This window comes from Mytilus galloprovincialis, chromosome 2, assembly GCF_965363235.1.
Source record: "Mytilus galloprovincialis chromosome 2, xbMytGall1.hap1.1, whole genome shotgun sequence".
Classification (NCBI taxonomy): domain Eukaryota; kingdom Metazoa; phylum Mollusca; class Bivalvia; order Mytilida; family Mytilidae; genus Mytilus; species Mytilus galloprovincialis.
In genome coordinates this window covers 32,710,456-32,738,281 of record NC_134839.1, presented here as the reverse complement: position 1 = coordinate 32,738,281, position 27,826 = coordinate 32,710,456, and the positions used below count along the sequence as shown (strand labels likewise).

Here is a 27,826-nt window from a genome sequence, read left to right as displayed (position 1 = left end):
TTTGTAATCATTTTTTAAAAATATCAATTTATTATTTTTCTAGTACCTCACACAGTAAAGTTAATTATATACTAGTAATGTAGATATATGACTAAAGTCAAATATAGAATAAATAACTCTAAACAATCATATAATTATAGATTATCATTGATCATCTCAACGAGATTGATTTTCTCGCTTGAGCCGGGAAAGCAATCGAGTTAAGATGACCAATGATAATCTGTTTATCGCTATTTTACCTATGACGACGTTGTCAATTTCATGTCAATTTCCTTAGCAACGCCACTGGCTGCTTAGTTTCTAGCGATAATTTTCCATCTCAAGCGAGTAGCATATGAAAAATATCACAAAAAAAGATCAAAGGAAAAAGTCACAAAATAGAGATAATACATAATACATATGGTTTAATATAAATGTATCAATAACCCTCATAGCACAATAAAATTTGAATATGGTCAGGTTTTGTTTTTTATTTTTATATCAATATGACCCAAAATTAGTCATACATATATTTGACAGACAGAAACAATGGAAAAAATATGTCCAAGCATTTCATGGATATTGCAAACATGTTGTTTTATATAAAATTCAGGACCTAAAATTTAATTGTCAGTTCATGTGAATAACAGCTTTTAAATTTTACTTTTATGAGTATGTAAGATAATCTGAGCAATAGGTTTATCCATTTGTAAGTTATTGGCCATCTGCTTGAAACTACATAATTATGTTGTTCTGATTCCTGAAAGAATATGTATATAAACTCATCATAGATACCAGGATTGAAATTTTGAATTTGCATCAGACACATTTCGTCTACAAAAGACTCACCAGTGATGCTTGAATCAAATACTATCCTTCCAGGAATATTTCATCATGTAAGATGACAAATTTTTGAGAAATACTATAACCTACTTATTTTCCCAATACTTTATTTAGCGTTATGTTCTCTTCAGCCTACTTAATGGCAACTTATTTTTTCATGATTTTCTAATTTGCTTGATGTATTTATATGAGAGAAGACCCAAATTTGTCATTCACTATTATCTTAATATTTGCAATTTTTTTCTTCATGCCAATATGGTGAACAGTTATTTTTCATTTATTAGGTAAACTCACTTATCTGAAGAAGTTCTAAAATACTTGATGCATAGCAAGTTCTTTATCTAAAATATAAAATGCCCAAAGAAATGCAGACCATCATAAAACAAGCTACAACACCTTGTGAAGGATAATATATACTAGAACACACCCGTGAAATCGCTGGTCCGTAACTGAAAAGTATAACTATGTGTAAGCCTTATTTTAGCCTGGATATTTAGTATTGATATTGTCATCTGATAAAGTCATGCTGATTATAAGATGCACAGTTTCTCTACTTTCAAAATCTTTCTTTTTAAAACCGTCGACCTGGAACTTATCAATTATTGGTAATATTAATTATTTGAAAATCAAAAGGGCCTGGAATGGAGTAATTTTTTATCAACAGCATTGTCCAGTATTAGTTGAATTCTTTGTTTCGCTGTTTCGTGTCATGCTGGCTAACAAATTGGAAACTGTACCTATACGCCTTATTTTAAGTCTAGATTTTTAGTATTCGTATTGTCATCTTTTAAAATCATACTGATTAAAATACTACAACAGAAAACAATGTGATAATGATAGAATTTAGTAGTGTCAACCCTGTGATTATGACCCGTGTATATAGCACATCCTAAATACACCGTTTGGTGGTGTGCCTGTCAGATGTGGAACGTACAGATAAGGTAATAGGTAACAGGTGAATATACCATTGGTATCGGTATCAGATCGACCTGGAACTTGTTAATTATTGGCAATATCAATTATGTGGAAAACAAAAGGGTCTCGAGTGGTGTAATTTTTAATCCACACCATTGTCCTATATTGGCTATATATAAAGTTGAATTCTTTGATTTGTTTTTTTCACCCCATGAAGGCTAACAAATTGGACCTTGTTATTTTAGTATTATAGATAATTGTAGTGAACACACTATAAACTGTGCACATTCACTCAATATACATTTGTACCTTTAAAAGGTTCAATATAAGTATACTGAAATAAAACATGCGTAAAAATTCCCTTTTTTATTTTTGATTAGGAGGGAACTTGTCTAATGTACAAGAAAAGTAGATTTATTATTAATGAAAGCAATTGGCTTAAATCAGAGGTCTACCTGTACCAGTTAGGTACTGAAAAAAAAGTTTGAAATACATGCATAGAAAATGAATCTTTTATCTGCATGATCTGGGAAAAGAGTTTTCATTATTAGCAAACAAATTCATATAAGAATTATTTTGTATAATTGTTATAAAGTACCCACTCTATAAAAAGCATGAATATACTCAAAAGTTATCAAACCCTCTATTTGTTTTACAAATAACAAAACATGTAACAAACTAAATAAACATGTGTTTGAATGCCCATCTAATGACCTGGTACCAGGTTTCAATGCCCATTGTCTTTTTGTACCACATCTAATGACCAGGTACCAGGTAAGTCTTCACTGTTCTGACTGTCACTTACATCACCTATATTTATAGGTGATATGGATATGAGATTCTGGTTAGTATGTTTATCTGATATCGTAGAGGAATCAGTAAGGTTTATTGTTGTGTCACTAGTCGGAACTTTTTCATTGGTTGTCAATATTGCACTTTTGTCTTTCTCAGGTTCTTTTCCCAACAGATCATTTGTAGGTAAGCAATGTGCAGTATGTTCTTCATTCACATTTTCATTGTTTATTGAAACAGTTTTTTTGTCACTCTGACTAGACTGTACATTTTCAACTTCCTTCACATCTTTTGATGTATTCACATTTTCAGCTGCTGCAGACAGATTCACATTTTGTTTAGAAAGATTTGTCGAACCTACTGGCTCTGGATTCACATTTTCCAATGGTTGGTTTGTTGTAGTTGTTGAAGGTGACTTTGGAGAGTGTATGGTATCTCCAGATGACATTGTATTGAATGATGATAGAGGGGGTAAAGTGGGGAGAGCTTGAGATTCATTGTTTTGTTCCATTTCAAGTTCCTTCATTAGTTCTGATAATTTATTAGACTTTCTTAGTTCATTTTGATGTATAATTGTGTAAAGATGTTCTGTCAATGATTCTTTCTGTTCTGATTTCTTCTGCAGATCAACTTTAGATTCCACAAACTCTTTTTCTGCTCTTTCATATCTTTTTCTGTAAAATAAAATATGTCAATTGTGATGTTTTTGTCTGCAAATATGTCAGTGGCAGATGCAGGGGGAGGGTTCCGGGGGATGGAACCCCCTTCTTTTGGGAGATCAATGCATTTCAATGGGGGCATATAGTTGGAACCCCCCTTTATCCTTGGTTGGGACCCCCCCCCCCCTTTTTGAAATGGCTTGACCCTCCCCTGTATGTAATATGTTCAAAGTAATGTACAAGTAAATACAACTAATAACAATCTAAGGATATGTCCTACAATTTTTTTATCAGGGCTGGAATAAATTGCAGTAAGAGCTGTTCTAGAATTAAATGCATGGGGGATTTGAGGCAAATTATAAAGACCTGACCACTTATATAAAAATTTCATTTTACTTTTATTCTTTTAAAATTTGAGAAAAATTCAACCAACCATATCTTATTAATATACCAATTTAGGTCAATGTTAAGCAAAAAACAGCAAAGGGCTGGCTTATCCAAACGTTAAAATATATTTTTTGTATAAATACTAACTGTGCATCTAGAAACTCTCTGCTGGCAATTTCAATACGACTTCGTATCACATTAACATCTGCTGTCAAAAGGTTATCTAAGATCATCAATTCTCGCTGTATATGTGCCAATTTTCTAGCTTCCTCTTGCGCTTTTTTCTGCCTAAAAATAGTAACACAAAAATAATTTTGTCTTTTTCGAAGGCCTAACATTTAAAATATGATATGCATCTGCCTGAGTTGTTACATTATTCGATGAAAAATATGTTGCAGAGAATGTAGTCCTTACATTTGTGACCCAAAACTCACAAATCCCAACAAAAAATGAACAATTCCCTTAGTCCAAGAGCTATTTTTCTAATGAAAAGCATAAAATAAAAAATTAATATGTAACTCACAATCATACACTCACAATGCAAAACAGAGCTTTAAATCTACAGGCATAACAAAAATAGTGGACTACTTTTATATTTTAGGTATGGGTAACACTGATGTCCAATTGTTGTTGAGTGTTATGTTGTACTTTATAATATATAACGGGTTCCTTAGCCTTATTTACAATTTTTAACCAATATGTTTACATTAAATATACATAGATATATGACCTTAAATGATATTTAGTTGTACTCTTTCCCAATAAATGATGGATTTGTGTGTCCATGTATAGAATTCAGCTTCATGGTGTATGGGAGATAACTCAAAAATAAATTTAGAATTATAGCCATTTACTTTTATAAATGTATTTCCATCATGATTGTTTGTACTATCAATAGCATGCCTCTAATCAGGCCTTCAGTGAAATCAGCCTTTTTAACATCATTACATGTATATATGAATGATTAATAAGTTACCTGAACAAAAAATTTACCTTTCAGACAAAGTTTTAGATAACAGTGCTTTTCTTTGCTTGTTAACTTCCTCCATTACCTTCTGTTGTTCTCTGAATTTGTCTAGATTTCCCATTTCTCTTCTGCAAGAAAAGATTGCATTAAATTCAAATCATAAATCATATTTTTTTTCAAATTCTGAAATGTAAATAATCATTTTTACAGTAACTTTTACCAATTAAAACTACTTATTTGTAGTTCTCCTTGATTGTACACTTGGTTCTTAATATCTGAATGATAACATGTGTTAAATTAGGATGATGATTGACAGCTGTTTATCATCCAGTGGCAAATTATATATCAGGACAAGAACATAGCATTACAATTTATCTATGTAAAGATGAACATGAACCCTGCTAATCACTACACCTATACAGAGCTCCAGATAAGAATTCACAAATTGGGGTTTTTACCAACCATTTTCTTATGTAATTGGGTGATTAAGTTTTTTATTGCATTATCAATTCAAATTCACCCCTTTTAAAAGTTAATATCAAATTGGGTTTTTCACCACCAAGCTCCTTAATATATTGGGTTTTTACATCAACACAATATTGAATATTTAGGCAATATCAACCCCAGATGTTTTTCCATCTTAAATATGTTTCTTTCTTTGTATTCGTGCTAGCTATTTTATTTGGTTTATTCACTGAAGAGCAATTGCAGGTTTAATTTGTGTCCAGTTTCAAACCTTCTGCTAGTTTTGTATTTTCTCACAACTTATATAAACTGTAAAAAATGGATATGTGTTTTCACAGGCACTCATCTCAGAATTTTCATATCACTCATTAACCGTAAAATGAAAAAAAATAGTAAATAAACTCTAACTATACGTGAATGTTTTTGTTTTATTTAATTTACATAAATCTGGGTTAAGTGATCCCTTATTAGAACTTTTGGTTTCCGATGCTTTCCAAATACATATCATGATTTGGCCTTTCACTTTTTCCAACTGAGTTTGTTTTTGATGAAACCCAGTGTTAATTAGCAATGTTCTCGTTAAGTTACGCAAACACGCCCGTGCGTTAGATGGACGCTTCCTAAAATCACTGGATGAGTCTTGTTATCATCATAACTTTCCCTCAGCTATTCAAAAGAAGCTGAAAACATGCTTCTATTCAATATTTTTACTGGACATTCACTTTCGTTTTAATTCAATGTATGTTATGATAAATCCCGAGCAATTCGAAAAAAAATATGTCAAAATGACACACGCTAATTGGATAAACGCCGAGAAGATCAAAATGTTTTCAAAAACATGTGTACCTTTGGGCAAACGGAAAATTCCAGCAGGGACCCATTTCAGCTACTTGATGCAGGGATCTATTTTTAGAACAAAAGGACAATTCCAATTATAAATATTAGACAAATAGATTTACGCGACGACTATACAGATAAGGGTAAATAACGAAAATGGTAGCCAATAAAAGGGTTGAGCACTCATGGTTTTGGCATATAATTGGGTTTTCCTTTGAACTAATTGGGTTCTTGAACCCTGCAATGGGCAATTGCATTGGGTTTTTTATCATTTGTATTGCGTGATTACGCAAATACGCAGCTTATCTGGAGCTCTGCCTATATGCCTAGCTGGATTTTAACTAGCAAGCTCACATTGAGTTAAGACAAATAAGCAAAGGTAAATTTACTTTAAAGCTTCATTTGTTTCCAGTTCCTCTATTTCCTTCCTGGTATCTAATAATAAATCCTCTCTTGTAGTATCTGCAGTCTCTGTCTGAACCCTGGGTATTTTATTTCCTGTTCCCAATCGTGAGGCTGAACTTGTAACAGTAGATGTAGGACTTGTTGAGAGAGCCTGTCTGTTTTGGCCATGGTGTGAATGTGATGTTGCAGTGTGAGAAGCTCGGTTTCCTGGTCTCTTACCAAAATTGGCAACTCTTGGTGGTGATTCTCGGAAATCTGTTGATAAAAAAAAAACATTATTCATTAATATTGTATAAAAAGACATTAGCATGACTGCATGACTCAACCCTTCTGTTTTGAGCAATAAATGAAATTCTGGAAATCTCCAACTTGCAGGTCTGCTCCAATGTGGGAGAATGAAATCCCCTACTTTCGGATATGTCGACCTGGAATAACCCTCCTTTGGCTTTGTAATTCTCTCAGTCTGGCTTTTTTTTATTATTCTGTGTCCAGAGTGATTATCTGATTTGGCCAGGGTGAAGGGAATAGATTTGTAGGTGTGAAAGGCACTGATTCAAGGTAAGGTGTTTGCATTCAAAATTTCCAGAATAAAATAGTAGGACTTGATCAGGGATTCTGAGAGCAGCTAAAATCAGAAAATCTACAGACACAGTCACATAATCCCAAAGGGATCAGTGGGCCAAATTAAAAAAAGACCCTGAACTCAAATTTCAAAGAGTTCCTGATGTGTGTGTATGGTAAGATCATATTTTTTGTAGTCATAAAGAATTTGTACTATGCATGTGTTGAAAATTGTGACCTCATAAAGACATAATGCGTTCTTACAATACACCTTATCGCAATTTGTCCGCCATTACTGGATATCACACAGGTTACCGTAAAATTTTGACGTCATAAAACAAAATATCTGACGCCACAATGGAAAAGTGATTGTTGTATGCGTCAAAAGGTCAAGCAGCCGAGTAGGCTAATAGCGATAAGGTGTATATAAAATTTGAGAAGTGTTTAGACTGTAGTACGGTTGTTGTATGATTTTCAACTTAACATATATTATAACATTATATATACATTTTTCGCTCTGAGAGTAAAATAAATTTAATATCCAGGATAACATTGATTGATTTGTCGTTAACGGTTGGTAGATTAACGTCCAGTGGCAAATATTTCATGCATGTTATTGGAGGAATGCAAGCAGGTTTAGTGAACACATATTCGTTTTGCTGTTGCGCGTGTGGCAAAATTTGATGAAAATATTGATAACCTACTTCTGTTTGAATTGTTTTCATCACTTTTTTCAACTTTCAACTTTCTGACACGTTTCAAATCCTCATCCGTGAAACCAGCCCAACCTGACATATTTGCTAACCTTGACCTTAATAAATATTGTTTCCAGAAATCATACGAACGCTTTAAAACTGGGTTAAATGCTTCTTTCTTACAAAACCTCCACAAACACAGATCAAGTATAAAGCAGACGATTTTTAAATGCCCATGAAAGTGATTTCTTTATTATCTTGAGGTTTAAAGCTGAAATCATTGCATTTGGATTCCAAGGTTGACATAATCAAAAATTAATGTTGCAAATTAGCAGGTTAAACTGTCATCTGGATACGAAATTTAATCCAATTATTAAGCTGAATTTTGCCTCGACCTATAAAAGTAACCAATATTAACTTGAATAAGACGGAATATAGTCCAAATAATAATGACATCTGGCAACGGAAGGCGTCCCAGAAAAAAATTAAAATAGCCTTGCCAGACGTCATAATTATTTGTACTAGACGGAAAACTAATTTTTTTTCATGTACATGATTTAATATGCATAGAATACATTTTTAAGCCTGATTATTAAGTATTACTGATGTCCTTGTGACTATAAAGACATAGAGAAAAATATAAGACAATTTTTTTTTAATGGGAAATTTGTTTCAGTAATATATTGAGGCTGACAATCATAAAGCTTTTTTAAGAAATTATTTTTGCCTGAGCGATAGTGAGGGATAAAATAACACGACTGTAAAGCCTACCCATGTTAAAACTACAATAAAGTATAGCTTGCATCAATTATTTCGATTCTGATTAGAACAATTTAAGTAACTTCTATGTCCGATGTGTACATAAGTGTAGAGTGTTTGTGTAGGCTCTTCCCTGAAACTTCCTTTTTTATTTGTAACATGCAAACAACTGGAAAGCTATTTTTCCAGGGGGAGGAGTTTTGAACAGCCAGCATGAACGGTTGTCGTATCTAGGCCAAATATGTCAATTTCCAATTACAACACATTATTTATGATAAATGAAATTGTAACAACATGTGCATAATTTAAGAGTTTTGAAGTGTTTTAAGTTTATAATGAAATATATTAAATGCATGCCAATTTAATCAAATTCATAATTCTGCAGTAGTCAATATACGCATGTGCAAACAAATTTTATTGGATTTAGAGCAACGGTTTATTCATAAAGTGAAAGAAGCATATTATTAGAATATTAATTTAACGATATTTTTTTTTAATTTTAGATTGAGATATTATGGATACTGATTTGATTTGCAATTTTAAGAAATGTAGAAAAAGATTAAATACATTTGCATGGGTAAGACTGCATGTTCTTTTCATTTTAACGTCTGTTATGTGGTAAATAAGACAATTGCCTCATTTGATTAGTTTTACTATAAACAACATATAGGCGTTAGATATGCTAGTATTTTAACATCTATTATTAGTGCAAAAATTATTTGCACTTAGTCCAAATATTTATGATTATAAGACGTCACAGAAAAAAATTAAAATAGTCTTAAATATTGGGACTAGACTACAGTATACAATAGAAAAATGATTGATAGTCATACAGAATCAAAATCATACTAACTCCCACTTAATACAATTGAGAATGGAAATGGGGAATGTGTCAAAGAGACAAAAACCAGACCATAGAATAGACAACAGCAGAAGGTCACCAATAGGTCTTCAATGTAGCGATAAACTCCTGCACCTGGAGGCGTCCTTCAGCTGGCCCCTAAACAAATATCTATACTAGTTCAGTAATAATGAAAGTCATACTAATTATATAAACTCCAAATAATACACAAGAAATCATACAAGACTAACAAAGGCCAGAGGCTCCTGACTTGGGACAGGCGCAAAAATGAAGCGGGTTAAACATGTATGTTGAGATCTCAACCCTCCCCTATACCTCTAGCCAATGTAGAAAAGTTCGGGCATAACAATATGCACAGTAAAATTCAGTATGTTTTAACAATGTTATTTAATCCTGTTTTAAGCAAACTAAGAAACTGACACATTAGGCAAATCATACTGGCTTGAAATATAAAGCCTATTTGTTATATTAATTTTCATAGACCCATAAGGTATAGTTAGTTTTCTGTTCAAGCAGTGAATGGGGTGCTGAATCATAAATCTTGACCAAAGATCATTTTTTTTAAATCTAAAATAACTTTTGTCTCTTTTTGTAGTCTTTGTCTACCTCTTGCATGCACCAACCCATTCATCAGGGTTGAGTTCAATATCGTATAAATATTGATAGCAGCTACGTAGCCGTTACGTAGCTGCTATCAATATTTATGTAACAACTAGTATATAGCTACACGTTCAATAGTGAATATCTACGTAGCACTACGTAGCTGCTACGATATTGAACGCAGCCCAGCACACACATGAACACCAGCATAAACACAGTGAATGGCTGTCATGACCAATCTTCTATTTGTTAGGAAATGCTGCAAACATTCAAAATAAAACTTCTCTAATGAATTCTGATTGAGATGAACAAAATCAGTTTTGTATGTGGCCATAATGTAGTTTTGTTTTAAAAAAATATTTTCTTTTTTTTAGGTGACTTCCTGTTCACGTATCCTTTTACAATATTTTACCACTGAGTAATCATAAGCAAGTATGCATTGTTTAATAATAATAATAACAATTTTGAGTTTCACATCATGGGCTATATGACAAAATAAAGACTGTCCAAAATAGTCAACTTTATAAAAGGCCAAATTTGCCTTTAAATTATTTTTGGCAAATTGTTATGAATTATATTTATCAAAATACTTTAATATTTATATATGTGAGTGTAGAAAAAATAATTTTTGATAATCGTCTTTATTTGCTGTTATATGAGCACTGCAATGAGTTGAGTATTGTGAAAAGTGAAAACCAATAATATAATTTATATTTTCTTTCTTTGACATTATTAAATTCTTTTAAAACAAACACTCACTCATTATAATCCTTATTAGTGATACAGATATTTTTTGTGATGAGGATGGAACAAAAGAGTTCAATAAATGCTACAAATGTCCAGCATGTAAGTTTAATACACTGATTTGATATGAAAATAAATTGCTTCGAGGAGCACAGCTGGAAACAACCACAGAGGTTTAACCCTGAACACAAAATAACTGTAGTCAAAGAACTTAGAATTGGTTATATGATTTGAATTTATATCAATTTTTGCTATCATGCAATACACCATGAGGTTGCGAATTGACCCCCACCCCCCAAAAAAAAAATAATATATACATATAAAAATTTAACCCCCCCTTTTTTTCTGCTTTTGAGAATTGACCCCCCCCCCCCCATCTTCGCTAGCCAAGGGTTACGATCCACTCCCGCTCTCTTCACCCTTGGCAGATTGAGCCAACATTTGTGATATCCATGTTGCGCCATCTATCGGAAGATTAAAGTCACGCCCATTCCGAATACATTATTCTTGACCAATGGTAGCACTTGAACTCTTCATTTTGGAGGTAAAAACACGGTAGCGTCTAGATTCTACCCACTTGGTACAGCCGGAAACGAAAATATACGTCAACATTCATGCATTTGTGCATGAAACATACACAGGAACTTCTATAAGTTGATTAAAAACAATCAAGTTGTCACTAAATATAGTCGTATGCTTAGTGAGGTAAAGACTTGTTGCACAATAAACACGTGGCAATTGTTTACAAACACTTTCTACATTTACACGTGATCATGTTATAGGCGCTTTTTGATTGGATACAGCGAGTTTCTACTGCAACCAATAAAATTCCTTACCTTGTGTCTCCGAAATATTATCTCAATCCGCCAAGGGTGAAGAGAACGGGAGTGGATCGTAACCCTTGGCTAGCGAAGATGCCCCCCCCCCCCCCCCCCAAAAAAAATTATTTGAAGAAATTTTCCATATATTTCTGAAAAAATTGTCCCCCTATCGTTTGCAACTATATTTATCCATTTAATAATTTAAAAGCATTGTAAGGGAGGTAATCCAAACTGAACATTGTAATTAAAAGTAATTGTTCATTAACCAGGAAACCCTTTTTTTTGCCCCAAATTCCTAAACTGTTTGAGCCATAATGCCCCAAATATAAAAAAGAAGATGTGGTATGATTGCCAATGAGACAATTGTACACAAGAGACCAAAATGACACAGACATTAACAATTATAGGTCACCGTATGGCCTTTAACAATGAGCAAAGCCCATACCACATAGTCAGCTATAAAAGGTCCCAATATGACAATGTAAAACAAAAGTCCATCCTAACCACCCCTTTGTGGTATGGAAACTTGTGATTTAATTTCAGAGAGATCCATACACTGTTCCACAAGTTATTGTCTGGAAACTAGAAAAATGCTTATTTGGGCCCCATTTTGGCTCCTAATTCTTAATCTGTTAGGACCATAACCCCCAAAATTAATCCCAACCTTCCTTTTGTGGTCATAAACCTTGTGTTTAAATTTCATGAATTCTGTTTACTTATACTAAAGTGATTGTCCATGAAACCAAATGTCTTAGAATGACGACAACTTAATACATGTACCAATATTTGACTGCAAAAATTTGCAGTCATATAAAAATTCAATATACATGTAACTATCGTCTACAAATAGTTGTTGAGAAAACGGACTATGGTAATTTAATGTTTAAACCTGTTCAATTTGTTCATGTAACACCTGATTTGGATCTAAAATTAGGGATCTATTTTTATTTTTCACAACTCAATTTCTGATTTTAAGAGTTGCAGTTCTTTTGACTCAAATATACAATCCTTGATTTTGACATATACCCGGTATTTAAGTTTAGAGTTTAAAAGGAGTTGGTAGTTGGTGTGGTAGGTTGTAATGTCAAACACTTTAGAGTTGAAACAAATATATATGGATGATTTTTCATTACGAACACTTTAAAACATTAAAAGATTATAAATGTAAACATAAAAATGTTTATCATTGTTTTGTGTTCTATTTCAGGTGAAACTAGATTAGCTACAAATCTTGATATTATAAGGATTGACCTGCAGCCTTCAGAGCAGTATAAATCTGTATGTAGCCTTAAAGAATTAAGTGTTAAAGACATGTCTTGGGTAGTTTCTGTGAAATCTATTTTAATATTCAACATTTCTAGAGCAGTACAAATCTGTATGTATCCTTAAAGAATTAAGTGTTAAAGACATGTCTTGGGTAGTTTCTGTGAAATCTGTTTTAATATTCAACATTTCTAGACTAGGGGCAACATAGAGCTTGGTTTATTGTATATATTGACACACTGACTTACTTTTGTTATACAAGTTATAAAACAAATGGTGTTTAGTACACTTTGTTGAAATTCTTTTAAATTATCTCCCTTCTTTATCAATAAAGAAAATTCCTTTTCATACACCACCTTTAAAGAGGGAGTTATATTTGATACACATGTAGTTCGTCCATCTATCACAAGTTGGGTTTCAGGATAACTAAAGTATTCTGAATTTTATTGTTGTCCAATTCCAAAGAGAATACATACCAATGACAGACTGATATGGTGGCTCTATGAGAATAAGTTCATCACTGGAGCTAGGATCTTCTTTCTTTATCACCAGATCTTCTATGTCTACTCCAAAGTAATAAAAATCATTATAAAAATCATTTTATACCAACTTTAAACAAATATTACTCCATTATTAAATGACTTTTTGTAGATTAGACAAAGTCAAATGTTCTCTGTTTTAGATGGTACTTGCTGGACAGAAGCCAGAGGTTATTATGGAGATTTGTACCCGAGCTCTTTCCTTCTGGACCTACCAGGTATATCCACAGTTTTTATTTCATTAATTTTTTTACTCAACAGTTGCTAAACATGTGTACCTTAATTTGATATCATTTCAAATGTATTAGCTTTTTCATTTACTGTTAGGTTAAGTTTTCATATGATTTAATATTGCTTGAAGACCTGTTTGATGCAAGGCTTTAGTGTTTTGGATACAGCACTAACTATATACAATCACATTGAATCAGTTTACCGTACAAAATCATATTTTTAAATTGTTGCACTTGTTAGATTTGATAAATAATGAGTCCATATGCACATTTTAAAAGCTTTTATGAATCCTTCCAATATGAAATCACAATATTGCAAATTTGATAAGTCCTAGATAATGAATCCAGAAGCCATGAGCTCCTTTATTAATATTTTTTTTTGAAACCTGACTATTAAATTTGACTTTATAGGCTCATCAGGAGATGACGTACCAAGAACATGTGACAGAAAAAGTGAAAGATAAATGTGCACAGCTAGAACAGTATTATGAACAGATTGTCTCACAAACACAATCAGAAATAGCATGTATCCTTCAAAAATTAATTGTTTCACAAATGCAACCTAAAAAAGCTTGTATCCTTAACAACATGATTGTTTTACAAACACCATCAGAAGAAGCATGTCCACTTAAAAAATAGTGTTACAGCGGATTCCATTGAGTGTGTAGCGAAAGGTAATATCTTTGGTTAGCTTTCTTGTTAGCTGAACCGTGAAGTCATTATTTGGTCAGGTATACTACCCTCCTTTCGAAGTAGCATAGTCCAACAGATAGATCGATTGGTTTTCTGTCGGACTAGTCTATTTCTAAAGTAGATTAGTTTACCAGGGCAGATCCAGGATTTCCAGTTAGGGGGGGCGCAAATATTTATTTGGAGGTTTTTTTTAGGTAAAACTATTGAAGTATTCTTCTAAAGGGGTGAAATGTAGATATCTCGAACTATTGTGTGGTAAAATTAGCGAGAATTTAAAGTTTCAAGCTGAAACCGCCTTAATCCACACCTGGCAACAATCTACAGATAGACGGGCAGACAGACGGACGCAAAGTGAGACGAGACAGATCACAATTGCTCACCTGACCACTATAATTTTCAAACGAAAATTTCTACTTTTACTAGCGATTTTTAATTGTCCTTTCATACTATCTGTTTTTTACTTTTATGATTTTCGGAGGTCGTGCCAGACTTCACTGTGTTCGCCACAAACAACAAAAACCAGAATGAGATGCATTTACGCAGTTATATTTATTTTCTTGGGATCCCAACATACAGTAATACGGTACAGAATTCGGCTAAATATTTAGGTTGCAAGTGAGAAATAAATATAGACACAGAGAAACAAATTCATAAACTAACCTTTCGCTTGAAACAGTATTTCTATCTTTCATTACGCCGGGATATTATAAAAGAATCTCACTGTTTTCTTGACCGTGTCATGATGAAAATGTGAAAGTGAGTAAGGGATGTTTTGGAACTTCGATTATCAATCAAACTGATTATAAAAACCGCAAATACAATGTAACATTTGTTTTTACTTTAACTGCTAAAAACCTATTATATTTGTCATCAAACGCAGCTCCGCGTTTGACACCTTCCTTTAAAGTTATTTATAGAACTTTAATAAAGCGTAGGTCAGTTGATTAGTAATAACGTTGATTCTGTTTAACTGACTGTTTTGTATACTTTGAATGTTAAAAAAGATTGAATGGTCTCTTCTGATACTTAAATATGTTGAAGTCAACCCATGCTTTGCAAATTTTAGGGGGGGGCGCACGCCCGCCACGCCATCGCCTAAATCCGCCCCTGTACCTAACCTAACAATGACTTCATGGTTCGGCCAACAAGCAAGCTAACTAAAGAAATTACCTTTGGCTACACACTCCATGGAATCCGCTGTAAATACATAAACGGAATACATTTTAAGTACACATAATCTACAGATGTTTCAATATATATATCAAAATACATTTGTTGACAATATTATTGTCGTACATCAAAACTATTCTAATAGTTCAAATATTCGATGTTTCATTTTAAAAGAAATTCTAAATATTAGAAATACAAACATTACTAAACAAAAAATATCAATGCGAAAAACACATATAGAACATTCATGACATAGTTGTATTAAGAAAGTTATAAGACAAATGTCAGTGTGTTTTCATAAACCAATGTTACAAATGTATGTTATCTATTGACTTTCTTTTATAACTTTCTAACAAAGTACTGCCTTTTAATATTGAAAACTCACCAGATTCTTTGATATTATGCTTTGTAAAGAATTCCTCGAACCAACTGCTATCAGCTGACAGATGAGAAACTCCATAACTCTTTGCTATGCTTTGTGCCATATCTTTTACCATAGACTGTGTTATTCTTTCATTTTTCTTTTTGGCTTCTAAATACCATAGATTAATAAATTTACACAAAGTGTCATTTACAACATTGTCAGATTTGCTTATTTTCGGCGGTGAACATGTGTCACTAGTATTTTTTGATTCCTCCAAAAATTCATGTCTTCTTTTTAGTATTTTGGATACAGTTGTTCTGTCTATACCAAACATTTGTGCAATCTCTCCTTGTGTGATTCTTGGATTGTCCTGGGCTAGTTGTATAATTTGACATTTAACAGAATGAGGTATCAGTGACCTAGTTCTTCTAATAACTGTGTCCTCCATTGAGTCCTTGTGGGGATACATTCCAATAGAGAATGCTGCCGATGGTGAAAAGATCTGTCCAGTGTTTGTCATGTACATTTCTTCTTGAGACATTGAGCCATAGTTTTCATCTTTCTCATGACAGTTGGAATACAACCCTTTTCCTTCTTGTTTTATTGTGAAGTTTGGATTTTTATTCATCTTCTTACTACAAAAAGTAATAGTATTTTAATGTTTTTATATGTCAAATTTATCTTATGCTAAAGAAGTTATCATGGTTATACATGTATTTCTAACCAAATCTTGACTTTAATTTGCTACATTTATTTTGACTTCATAATTACATATTATTCATACAATTTAAAACTGATCAAGATTAAATGCAAACTTCCAGGTTTTTTTTCAAAATAACAAAACTTCCCTACAAAGTTGAAGGAGGATCTGAAACAATGGTAACATAATTGAAATGCTCATACCAGTCAAAAACTATGTAAAAATTAAGTATGTTCATGAGAACCTGAACAGTTTTTAAATTACAGTCAATTTTTCCAATCTTATTCACAAAATCAATCAACAGTTTAACCAAAAGTCTGTAGTCTTATCATTGTAATGGAAGTTGGGCAAACAACCTATAAAAAAATCAATTGAAAGTTTTAGCTGGTCAAGGATACTGGATAAGTTGAAACTGAAAGATATAAAAATATTCCACGCCCCCAAAGACTTTGTAATAAGCATGATAAGTGCAAAGTTCTGGATGATGAATCCCATTTCTTTCTAATATGTAAAATAAATGATGATTTAAGACATGTCTTTTTTAATGATTTAAAAACTCAATACAAAGATTTTTCTGATAATAAAATGAAATATATACTAAATCCAACCACTAGTCAGCAAATGAAATCTTTAGGCTCTATTATTAAATAGTCTATGGAACTGAGGACAGAGGGCACTTGAGGTCATTTGTTGTGTTTAATGTTTTGGTTTATTTTTATTTTTCATGTCATCAATATAGTGTTGATATTACATGTAATTGTCATGCCTTTGGCCCTCTTATGGGTGTAACTTGTGCTTTAATAAAGATATAGTGACCTAAAATTGTTTACGAAATCATGAATTGGGAGGAAACAACCAAAACATCATAGAATTATAGAATTTATATTGCTGGTCTTCTTCATGACAACTGCTGCAAGGTCTTCATCTGATTATGTGGTATATATAATCAGTAGCGGATCCAGAAAAAAGGGGGGGCGCTGACTAACCTGTCATGCTTCAGTGATTCCCTATATAATCAACAAAATTTTTCCAACATAAGGGAGGCGGCTCAGGCCCACAGGGCCCCCTGTATCCACCTATGTATAATTCATGGATTTAATTGAGTACGAAAGACGGGGGGGAGTGAGACATTAACAAATATAACCAAGATCATTTAACATTTAGGTACAAAGGTTTGGGGCCCAGTTTAATTACCATTCTTAGCATGCTTAGCATCATCAACTAACATTTTATATCCATCAAATACAATAGGTTTCGTGGTAACAATTTTTTACCAATTTATTTTTAAGTATTCTTTGTTTTCTAATAATATGCATTGGTAAAGGAGACTGCTCAACACAAGAATTTTTTCAAAAAAAAGATATGTTGTTTCATGTGTGTTTTTTTTCTTCTTATTTCCTGTATTTTTGTACATATTAAGGTAAAGATATTCTTTTCTGAATGAGACTTTAAGACAATTTAATTCAGTGGATACATGTATTTAAACCACTTTGACAATGACATACTGAAAAATAATTAATTTCTTGCTTTGTTGAAGAATGTTTTTTTTGTTTGTAATTCAGTTATGTATCCAGGATTTTGAAAGGGGTAGACTGATCATTTTGTCAACTTCCCAATGTCATTTCCTTCATTTAAACTTAACGATGGTACTATTTAAAAGATTCCAAACCAACAAAACTCTTTGACGTCTGAATTATATTGCGAATTAATTCCTGGGTGGCTGATACCCTCTTCCTTAAACCCACCTCTGAAATTTATATACCACAAATAATTTAATATTTATCTTCCGTGCAATTAGTCCTGGTGAGAGTTAATTTCATTTAAAAAAAAAATATTTCTAATATTTTTTTTTACCATTCTGTCCCGTTTTGATGATATGAGAGATAACTCTTAAAAATGTGAGCTAATCAATGTTAAATGAAGAAATAAAAATAAAAAGTGAAATAATGTTAAATTCTCATGGCAGTTGTCTGCTTTCATCGTTTGTTTATTTTGGGTTGGTTTTTTTTGGCTACCTCTTGGGCAGCAACTATTTGATTTTCTGGGGGCGGGGGGAGGGGGGGGGGGGGTGGCTATGGATTTTTTTGGAAAAAATAATTTGTTTTTGTTTCTGAGAAGAAAAAAAAGTTTGTTTCCCCCTCAGCTGCCACTATATGTAATGCTAAAATTGAAAGAAAAATATTGTTTTCGACTTGTCGCGAAAAAAATAGATTATTTTTCGCCACAGTCGAAAAAAAAAGTTGTTGCCTTAAAAGTCGGCACAGCTGTTATGTCACACTAATCCTGAGACTACTATAACACCGTGTATAACACAGTAGTCTCAGACTTATCTAATGAGTCATTTGATACGTAAGTAGTGCACTAAATATTAAATTAGTATAAATGTCTACTCTACAATTTGGTTATTTTATAGTTTCCCATACATTGTAATATTTTGTTCAGTCTTATTCAGTGTTCACGATTTCTACATCTAAAATAGCAGCCATCATTTATAGTTTGTTGATTTCACCTGGCACCGTGCCTAAGTGATAAACATTACAATCACTTCTGTTTGGTATGACAACAGATTCTAATCAGTTTAAATTTCTTTGAAACAACGTTTTCTTACCTATAAAGTATTCCTTTTCGTCGATTTACACAAAGTATTAATAAAAATTAAACATATTTCCAATGTTGACAAGTGAATTGATATTATGTGCTACAAAGAAGAAGTGTATTGAAGGGGAGATGGCCATAGAAAAAAACTATAATAGTTAGTTTGAATAGTATTTTTTCGTTGTAAAATTTTATGTGCCTGTGCAAAATATTTTTATGTCACTTAATGCTATTGGTTTTAAATCGATTGCTTCATTGAGTGGCTTCATAATGTATATAATCATGTATAATGTTTTGTAGTTTCCCTCTTTTGAGCCTTACTGAGTCACATGGTCTTGTCAGAGATATGTGATAAGTTGGCAGATGTTAAAAATAGATCTGTCACATAATGTTTAACACACTAAGCCTAATGTTTAACCATAACCACACGAAATGTTGTTTAAACGACAAGTATGTATTGATTTACATCAACTGTGGAAAATAAAACCTACTAGCGATCGAAATAGAATACAGATGTGTATTGTATACATGATCAGAGACATATAATATGTCTCTGACATGATATATATAATATGATTGTTATTGTACCTTCCAACCTGTGAATCATGGATTGCACTAGTAACACCAGAGACATAGATATAATTATATTCATGTATTGTATTATATGTCTCTGGTAACACAGGCACTTACTTGTCTCTATTTTTTCAGTTTACCTTTATACTTTAACAAGTTATACAAAATTATTGGTATTTTGTATATATATATAGACAGGTGCCTGTGATTAAAACTGATCTATTCAGACAATAATAAACTGCAGCTAGTCTGAAAAATTTATTCATATTTGATCATATTTTGTGATTTTTCTCGAATAAAAGATGCCCATGCCCGTATGTGTTCTCAAGTTTCAATGAGACCATTCTATACAAAATATAATACTGCTGTTTCTAACGATAATTTATATATAGCAAAGAGTGTCTCCCAATGCTGTATGCCATTGGAAAGTTAGCTAAATTTTGCAAATGGTTTTATTTTTGCCATACTAAGGGGAATTATGTTTTTTGGTCTGTGCGTACGTCCGTTCGTTCGTCCGTCTGTGTCACTTCAGGTTAAAGTTTTTGGTCAAGGTAGTTTTGATTGAAGTTGAAGCCCAATCAGCTTAAAACTTAACTTGAATAGTACACTTGTTCCCTAACAATATGACCTTCTGATTTTATTGCCGCAAATTAGAGTTTTAATTGAGTGCGAGTGGGCTTCCGTGTACTATGGACACATTCTTGTTAATAAACTCATCATATATACCAGGACTAAATTTAGTATATACGCCAGACGCGCGTTTCGTCTACAAAAGACTCATCAGTGACGCTCGAATCCAAAAAAGTTTAAAAAAAAAAAAAAACCCAAATAAAGTACGAAGAGAACCAAAATTCCTAAAAGTTATGCCAAATACAGCTAAGGTGATCTATGCCTGAGGTAGAAAAGCCTTATATATATAGTAATTCAAAAAATTAAAAAAAAAACTAGTAAATTTATAAATATTACCATATCAATGACAATTCATGTCAGCACAAAAAATAAATCTCCACCAGCAGTGGCATCGACCCAGTGGTTGTAAATAAACTCATCATAGATACCAGGACTAAATTTAGTATATACAAGTTATGTTTTCAAAGATACGAAGTTGATGTAAGCTATTTAATATATCAGTCCCTACATTTGTCAAAATGTGCCTAATGTATGTAATGTACAGGTTGTTGTTTATTTGCTTAAAACCTGACATCCGAACAACAAGTAAAATCCTGCTAATCCAATCAAAAATTTTTGATCCATGAAATGATTTCCCATTACAGTGGCGGACCCAGTCATTTTAAAAAGGGGGGTTTCCAACACAGGACAAAAAGGAGGGGGAGTTCCAACTATATGTCCCCATTCAAATGCATTGAACGGCCAAATAAAGGGGGTTCCAACCCCGGACCCCCCCTTTGGATCCGCCACTGCATTATTTTCATATTCGATTCGCAATAACAGTGTAATGAGACTGTTCCTAAAATACCACAACACCTAAAATGCTCGATTTATATAGTAACTTTTTGTTGAGAATATAAACCGTAAGTTTGAGGTATCGACATCAATCGAAGAAGTGTTTTAAAGGTAGATATTTTTTGTGGTCTCATCTAGAAAAATAATAATAAAAAAATGTACGAGTAATTATTTTTGCAATGTATGAACCATGTTTACACGATTCCATTAAAGGCCGTATTGTGCTGTCTGAGCGAAGCAGAAAGAACATAAAATTTGAACTTGCAAACATCGGTACGTGTAATTCTAATGCAACAACGTTTGTAACGTTCATTTTGATTGGATAACGTCACTTTCTTACATGGCATCAATTGACAATTTGATGCTTTGGGACGTACGCGCAAGCGCAGACGGCATATGACAGATTTTGAATGCATGTTTTAACGTTGTTTTCTGTCAGTTTCATTAGAATGGAGATAACAATATTGTATTTTAAGCTCCGACGGCATCAATTTGGGATTTGATGGTCGCAAATAACCGTTTACTGTCTCCGCTAACGCGTCGCCAGTAAACTTAATTTGCGACCATCAAATCCCCAATTGATGCCGTCGGAGCTTAAAATGCAATACAGTTATCTCCTAATTCTATCTATGATCGAAAGCTAATCGATTGCACTTGAGTGTCTGTTTTTCATTCAGCGGTTTTGTCTTTCTCAACTAGCAGTCAATGTTGTCCAGTCATGAATTTCTCATTTGGCTTACTTTACACGATTTGACTGACAAGAAGACATTTCTCTCAGGAGTAACCCATGTAAAGATTTGTTGTATATGTCTTTACTATACAGACAATTTTTATAGCTCACTATGCGGTATGAGTTTTGCTCATTGTTGATATTGTTATACATTTGTATTTATAAATTAACTGTTTACAAAATTTTGAATTTTTTGAAATGCTAAGGCTTTTCTACCTCAGGCATAGATTACCTTAGCTGTATTTGGCAACACTTTTAGGAATTTTGAATCTCAATGCTCTTCAACTTCGTACTTTATTTGGCGTTTTTAAGCTTTTGTGGATTCGAGCGTCACTGATGAGTCTTTTGTAGACGAAACGCGCGTCTGGCGTATATATAAAATTTAGTTCTGGTATCTATGATGAGTTTAGTTTTGGTGGAAGAAGACTTCAAGTCTTCTGAAGGCCAATGTTGCCGACTTCAAAATCATTGACAAGAGAAATCTGTGAAAAGGTAATCACGCGTGGCGGCCATATTGGTTTGTTTACAAATATGTGAAGAAGCCTCTAGAACCATGACCTAAACATAAATAGTCTTCCGAAAACGTAAACTCTATGCAATACTATTTTATTAATCATGATTATTTTCATCAATTTAAATTTAATTATTTAAAGAAATAAAATTATAACAATTACGATTTTAGATTAGAGATTCTACACAGACATGCTTTGATCTATTTATAGCCAAATTAGTTTACCTGTGTGAAAATGTAAATAATGGTCTAAATGGATATTAATTTGTTTACTAAACAAGTAAAGACAAACTTTTGATGGAAGATAATAATTCACATAAATATTTCAGGACATTTGATTTATTTAATAAATATAGGATTTAAAAACTGCAAGTACAAACAAATTTCTTCTTCTTCATCTTCTTCTTCTTCTTCTTCTTCTTCTTCTTCTTTTTCTTTTTCTTCTTCTTCTTCTTCTTCTTCTTCTTCTTCTTCTTCTTCTTCTTCTTCTTCTTCTTTTTCTTCTTCTTTTTCTTTTTCTTCTTCTTTGCTTAACACTTTACACACTTTTTTGTTATATTAATCTAAACATCTGTATACTTTTTGGTGATGATTCAAAATTTTATTTTTCTGTTATTTAGTATTTTGTAAAAAAAAGGGGAGGGCTTTTTTACATGTCGCGCCGTATCTCAAAAAATAATTTATGATTATTGCTTAAAACTTTACACACTTCTTTGTTATATCAATCTAAAGATCTGTATACTTTTTGGTTTTGAATCAAAATTTTATTTTAGTGATATTATTTTTTTTTTAAAAGAGGGAGAGGTTCATGTCCCTCCATATCGCAAAAACAATATATGGTTATTGCTTAAAACTTTCTCAGAAACTATTTATGATTATTGCATAAAACTTTCACACAAGACGACGGGCGTATCATGCGCTCATGGCTCAGCTGTTTATTTTAAACGTAGAACAGGGTTCTTATTTTTTTTCTACTGTTGTCTTTGTACTTCCTGATGTGAACCTGTATGAAAAATTGAAGGAATCTGTCTTTGAATTTGAAGCCTTTATATTATTTGATGTTCATAGATTTTAATGAAGTTGACATAGAAAAAAAAGGTATTACCCAAGCTGAGTACAGACTATGTTGAACGCATCTATCCCATGGAACAAGAGATAAAGGATTTATGATTATTGCTTAAAACTTTACACACTTCTTTGTTATATTAATCTAAAGATCTGTATACTTTTTGGTTTTGATTCAAAATTTTATTTAAGAGATATTTAGTTTCTTTGAAGAAAAAAAGGGGGGGGGGTCATATGTTCCTCCGTATCTCAAAAACAAAAAATGGAACAAAGCAGCCTGGGTTATAAAAATTGGGGCTGCTTTTATGGTAATTCAAATTACCTTTTATTCACCTTCTTCCACCTCAGAGCGATCAGCTCTTTGATTATAGTTGTACATCTCATTTGGTCTTTAGTGGAGAGTTGTCTTGTTTGAAACCACATACCGCATCTTATTTTTATAATAATAATTATAGGTGTTGTCGTCGATGTCCATCTTTGTTTTAGTGCAATATCTTTTTATTACGTTTCATTGATACATCAAATAAGAATGGCGGTGCTCTCTGTCGTCTATGTCTCGTTGTATTAGCTTCTCTCAAGTTTATATATCATCGCTTTTTTGCGTCAACATATAAATAGTAACTACTAAAACCGTTAAAAAATTACATCTTCAGTTCAATTAAACTTTTTCATTTTCTTTAACAAATACTCAGCCTTAAAGAAGCTATACTCTGGTAAGCATTAAGAAGAATATATGTGTAGTGGTAAATATGCGATATACAGGAAGTAGCTGTTCAAAGAATTAACATTTTTGTTTTAAAATGCAGATGTTTAAAATGAAGAAACTGAATAGAAATTAGCCATGAATACAGGGGTTCTTATTTCAATCCTGCAAGGTCACGTCAATTACCAAGGAATTGTTAGAAATCAAGATTATACAATTAACATAAAAACTTATCGGCAGGATTTTTCAGTGTCTTCAAAACAATGTTCCTGATGCCCTGTTTTATATGTGTCATAGGAGCAATTTTGTTACAGCCGATTTCATTGAGTGTGAAGATAAAGGTATATCTTTGGTTGGCTTGCTTGCTAGCTGAAAGTCATTATTAGGTTAGGTACTACTGCCATCCTTTAAGAGTAGACTAGTCCGACAGATGACCAATACATCGGTCTGTAGAACTAGGCTGCTTCGAAAGGAGGGTAGTATACCTTACATAATAATGACTTCACGTTTCAGCTAGCAAGCAAGCTAACCAAAGATATCAACTTTGCCTGTACACACTCAATGCAATCGGCTGTAAAATCGACATGACTGAGCTATATACAGGTTTTTGTACAAATCCCGTCTAGAGACCCATATCTACTCCTATTAACTGAACAGTACACCACACAACATATCTAAGTTAGGGTAGCCAGTTTCTGTTATATTCCACCACGACATCATTGTGCATGGTGCCCAAAAAATGAAATGTAATTACAGAAGTTTCAAGCTTATGCATGAAAGCCTGGCATACATCTGGAGACAGAGACTTGAATTTAAAAAAAAACGGCTATAACCAATTATTTAAATTTTGTTTAGATTCAAAGAAAAATTTAGATTCTATAAGCAAGAAATTCCATGAAGTATCCGAGAAGCTCATACAGAAAAGCAGACAATACCAGAAGTTACAGGTAGGTACTGTTATAGCATGAAAGATTACCTAAAAGATAACATCAGCATCCGTTCTTTGTCTTGCTATATATATACGTGAAGTCAAAAATTTGCGAAAACAAATTTACAGATCTTACATTGTTGGGTTGATGTTTAGACGAGTTGTATATACGTGAAGTCATATATTGATGTAACAATATTTTCAATTAATAATGGAGGGGTTATGCAAATATATATATACAATGTTTATAAATATGATCTAATAAGACTTAAAATTTAAAAAAAAATAATATATAAAAATGAAGATTTGTTTTCTCTTTACGAGTTGTCGAAAAAAGGTAACATTGATTTTTTGTTTAGACTAACTATGAATCCCTGAGAAGACGAAGTGTCTCGGCGTCAGTATTTGAGGCTGGGGATAGTGGCAAAGACGTACCAAAGAACTTTACTATACCACTGTCATCTGGAGATGGTAAGTCCCCAACACGCTGCGTGAACATTTTTCATGTTCCTTTTCATTTCCATTAGGATTTCAAGCTGAAACAAAATACATGGGAGAAAAGGGCACGTGATAATGAAATATATTTGTACTATGACACAGGGCCGAAAAAGTTCTTACAATTAATCTCCATTATTCCAATTTTGAATAAGATTGAAACCGTCAATTAAACATCAATAACGAACGAGATAATTATTTTCTTTTCTTTCAGTTATATTTTCTGCTCGTCTACAATCTCCAGATGGTGCAAATGAGAGAATCAAATGTGTCAGTAATTTAAAGCAAAAATGCAGGGAATAAAGACACAACATCTTATTTTCTTATCCTATTTTTGTACACCTTTCATGGTACCATGTATAAGTTCTGCTGCATATATTACTGATATTTCATCTGTTGTCGAACTAATTATATACATATATGTATAAAGCTGTTTGAGCTACAATGTTCAATATACAGCCTATATATTCTGATTAATAATCAGAACATTCGGAACTTGCGCGACGAGCATGCAATAATATATACCATTTGTAACCTGTTTATTTTGTTGATTTAGGCTTTCTACAAAAGGAGTGGAGCAGAAGTAGCAGTAGATCATCCTCGCCAGTTCAACGTGAGTTTTTTTCTATTTCGATTTTAAACATTTTTTTTTTAATATTGATATTTTTTTTTCTGTTATTGCCACTGAGTCTCTATATTTTTTTTCTGTTATTGCCACTGAGTCTCTATATTTTTTTTCTGTTATTGCCACTGAGTCTCTATATTTTTTTTCTGTTATTGCCACTGAGTCTCTATTTTTTTTTTCTGTTATTGCCACTGAGTCTCTATATTGAAATGTCTGGTTTTGGTTTTGGGTATTAAAATGCATAAGAAGTAACACACCCACAACACATATAAAATTCATTGTATATTAGATTATTTCTATTCTTTACGACTTAGGAAACAGCGGACAAGGTGTTCTATCTACGTGTAAATAGTAACAACCAAAACTGGTGCCTGGCGAAGACGAAAAGCATCACTTGACTCACAAAAATCAAATACGCCTCTGGGCGTGGTTTTCGTCTTATAGTGTCACATTATTATTCTTTTAAGGAAAAGACAAAAAGTTGCTCTCATAGATTTTTTTTTGTAACTTGTTTTGATTGGAGCGGCACTGACGAGTCTTTTGTAGACGAAACGTACATTTTTCGCAAATACAAAATTTCAATCCCGATATCTATGATGAGTTTATTTAACTGAATTTCAGCGTTTCTGATTAAGGTTAATCCAGGTTAATCCAGAAAAACGCATGAAGGTAAATTGCGAAAAACGTCTTGGATGCATATATTTATAAATTGTTGTTTTCAATGTTAAGTCTTGTCTTTAGGCGAGTAGTAGATGAAGAATAAATGTAGGTCTCATATGCAGTAAGTCATACAACCCTGCAATGACACAAAGAACCAAAAAGGCAACACAGATGGTTATTCATTATATTAAATATTTGTCTGTTCTTTTCTTGCAGGGAAATTTGTAATGTTCTCAAGAGCAACGCCAGACCATGCAATACAGAATAAATTTACTCTGCCACTCGGCACGCCGACCAAATAATTATTGTATTATCAAATGTAAAGCAGCATTAGGAAGCTGGAGAATATCATGCGAGAAGATGGTACGCACATTTAGAATAGATGCATACCTAGTGTCGTTTAGGTTTGCCATGATGTTCAATGTTACATATAGATGGCTTGAGAAGTTTGACCAGACATACGGTTTTTGACTATTAATTGTTTATTAAAGTACACTTAAAGCAAAACAAATCGTTATTGCTTGTTTTATTTCATTCTGATGGTTGTAAGTCTTGCTATTCAACTTGTTCTCCTCGATCATGGTATAAAAATGCACACAAATTGAACTTATTGTATACTCACGTGAACATTTTGTTTTTTTCGGCATGTGTTCCACCTTATATAACTAATAATTTTTATCATGAATGTCATATTCTCAATCCTCTTCAGCAAAAAAAGTGACAAAACTTGACACTTAAATAGCAGGACTGCGGGGCGAACATTGACGATCGACCTCAATATTTTGAGGTACTAGATGCACAATTTTTAGTATTATACAAACTATACATTTTTTGTATGGAAATTGTTTAAATGGAAGAAAATCTTGAACTTGTTTTTTATCCCTCTATCGCTTTGATGTTACCCTATTTTGGATGATCCACAGAGTTGCTGTCCGACTGCTATAGTTGAATACATGTAAATTCCTGTCTTCATTTATCTGTCACGTCAAAAACATTGTCAGTTATTGAATTTGTAACTCTATACTTTTTTTACGGGAATATGATGTTGATCACTGTTCTTTTTCTACAATGCTTGTTTAATGTACCTTTTTTTATATTCACAACGTTTAAAAACTTTTAGACTCGGGCGATTTCAAGTTTGTTATTTGGTTTAAATACTTATCTACGGTTGACGAATTTATGTTGCTCATCACTATTTAGATATAGGAAGATGTGGTGTGAGTGCCA

The 27,826-nt window shown here is 32.6% G+C and overlaps 2 protein-coding genes across 5 annotated transcripts; one reads left to right on the top strand and one right to left on the bottom strand.

Moving 5' to 3' along the window:
• On the bottom strand, positions 1 to 18,979 carry LOC143063399 (uncharacterized). 3 transcript variants are annotated; one of them, XM_076235531.1, is made up of 7 exons: positions 18,859 to 18,979; positions 15,572 to 16,185; positions 13,031 to 13,117; positions 6,234 to 6,504; positions 4,569 to 4,670; positions 3,723 to 3,863; positions 1 to 3,203 (listed from the first exon to the last, which is right to left on the bottom strand). In XM_076235531.1, exons 2-7 carry the CDS (start codon positions 16,176 to 16,178, stop codon positions 2,465 to 2,467), a joined length of 1,947 nt encoding a protein of 648 aa, XP_076091646.1. In that variant the 5' UTR covers positions 16,179 to 16,185; positions 18,859 to 18,979; the 3' UTR covers positions 1 to 2,464. The 3 variants fall into 3 exon arrangements, with proteins under 3 accessions (XP_076091646.1, XP_076091648.1, XP_076091649.1); XM_076235533.1 differs by lacking the exon at positions 18,859 to 18,979 and adding an exon at positions 18,674 to 18,748; XM_076235534.1 differs by lacking the exons at positions 13,031 to 13,117; positions 15,572 to 16,185; positions 18,859 to 18,979 and adding an exon at positions 7,515 to 7,641.
• On the top strand, positions 7,698 to 27,110 carry LOC143063400 (E3 ubiquitin-protein ligase CCNB1IP1-like). Of its 2 annotated transcripts, none has more exons than XM_076235535.1 (12): positions 7,698 to 7,803; positions 8,768 to 8,841; positions 10,101 to 10,116; positions 10,513 to 10,572; positions 12,499 to 12,569; positions 13,237 to 13,311; positions 13,735 to 13,849; positions 23,881 to 23,901; positions 24,747 to 24,838; positions 25,179 to 25,290; positions 25,871 to 25,927; positions 26,816 to 27,110. In XM_076235535.1, the coding sequence occupies exons 2-12, from the start codon at positions 8,779 to 8,781 to the stop codon at positions 26,899 to 26,901; spliced, it is 768 nt and encodes a 255-aa protein (XP_076091650.1). In that variant the 5' UTR covers positions 7,698 to 7,803; positions 8,768 to 8,778; the 3' UTR covers positions 26,902 to 27,110. The 2 variants fall into 2 exon arrangements, with proteins under 2 accessions (XP_076091650.1, XP_076091651.1); XM_076235536.1 differs by having other exon boundaries at positions 7,776 to 7,840.
• The last annotated feature ends 716 nt before the right edge of the window (positions 27,111 to 27,826 follow it).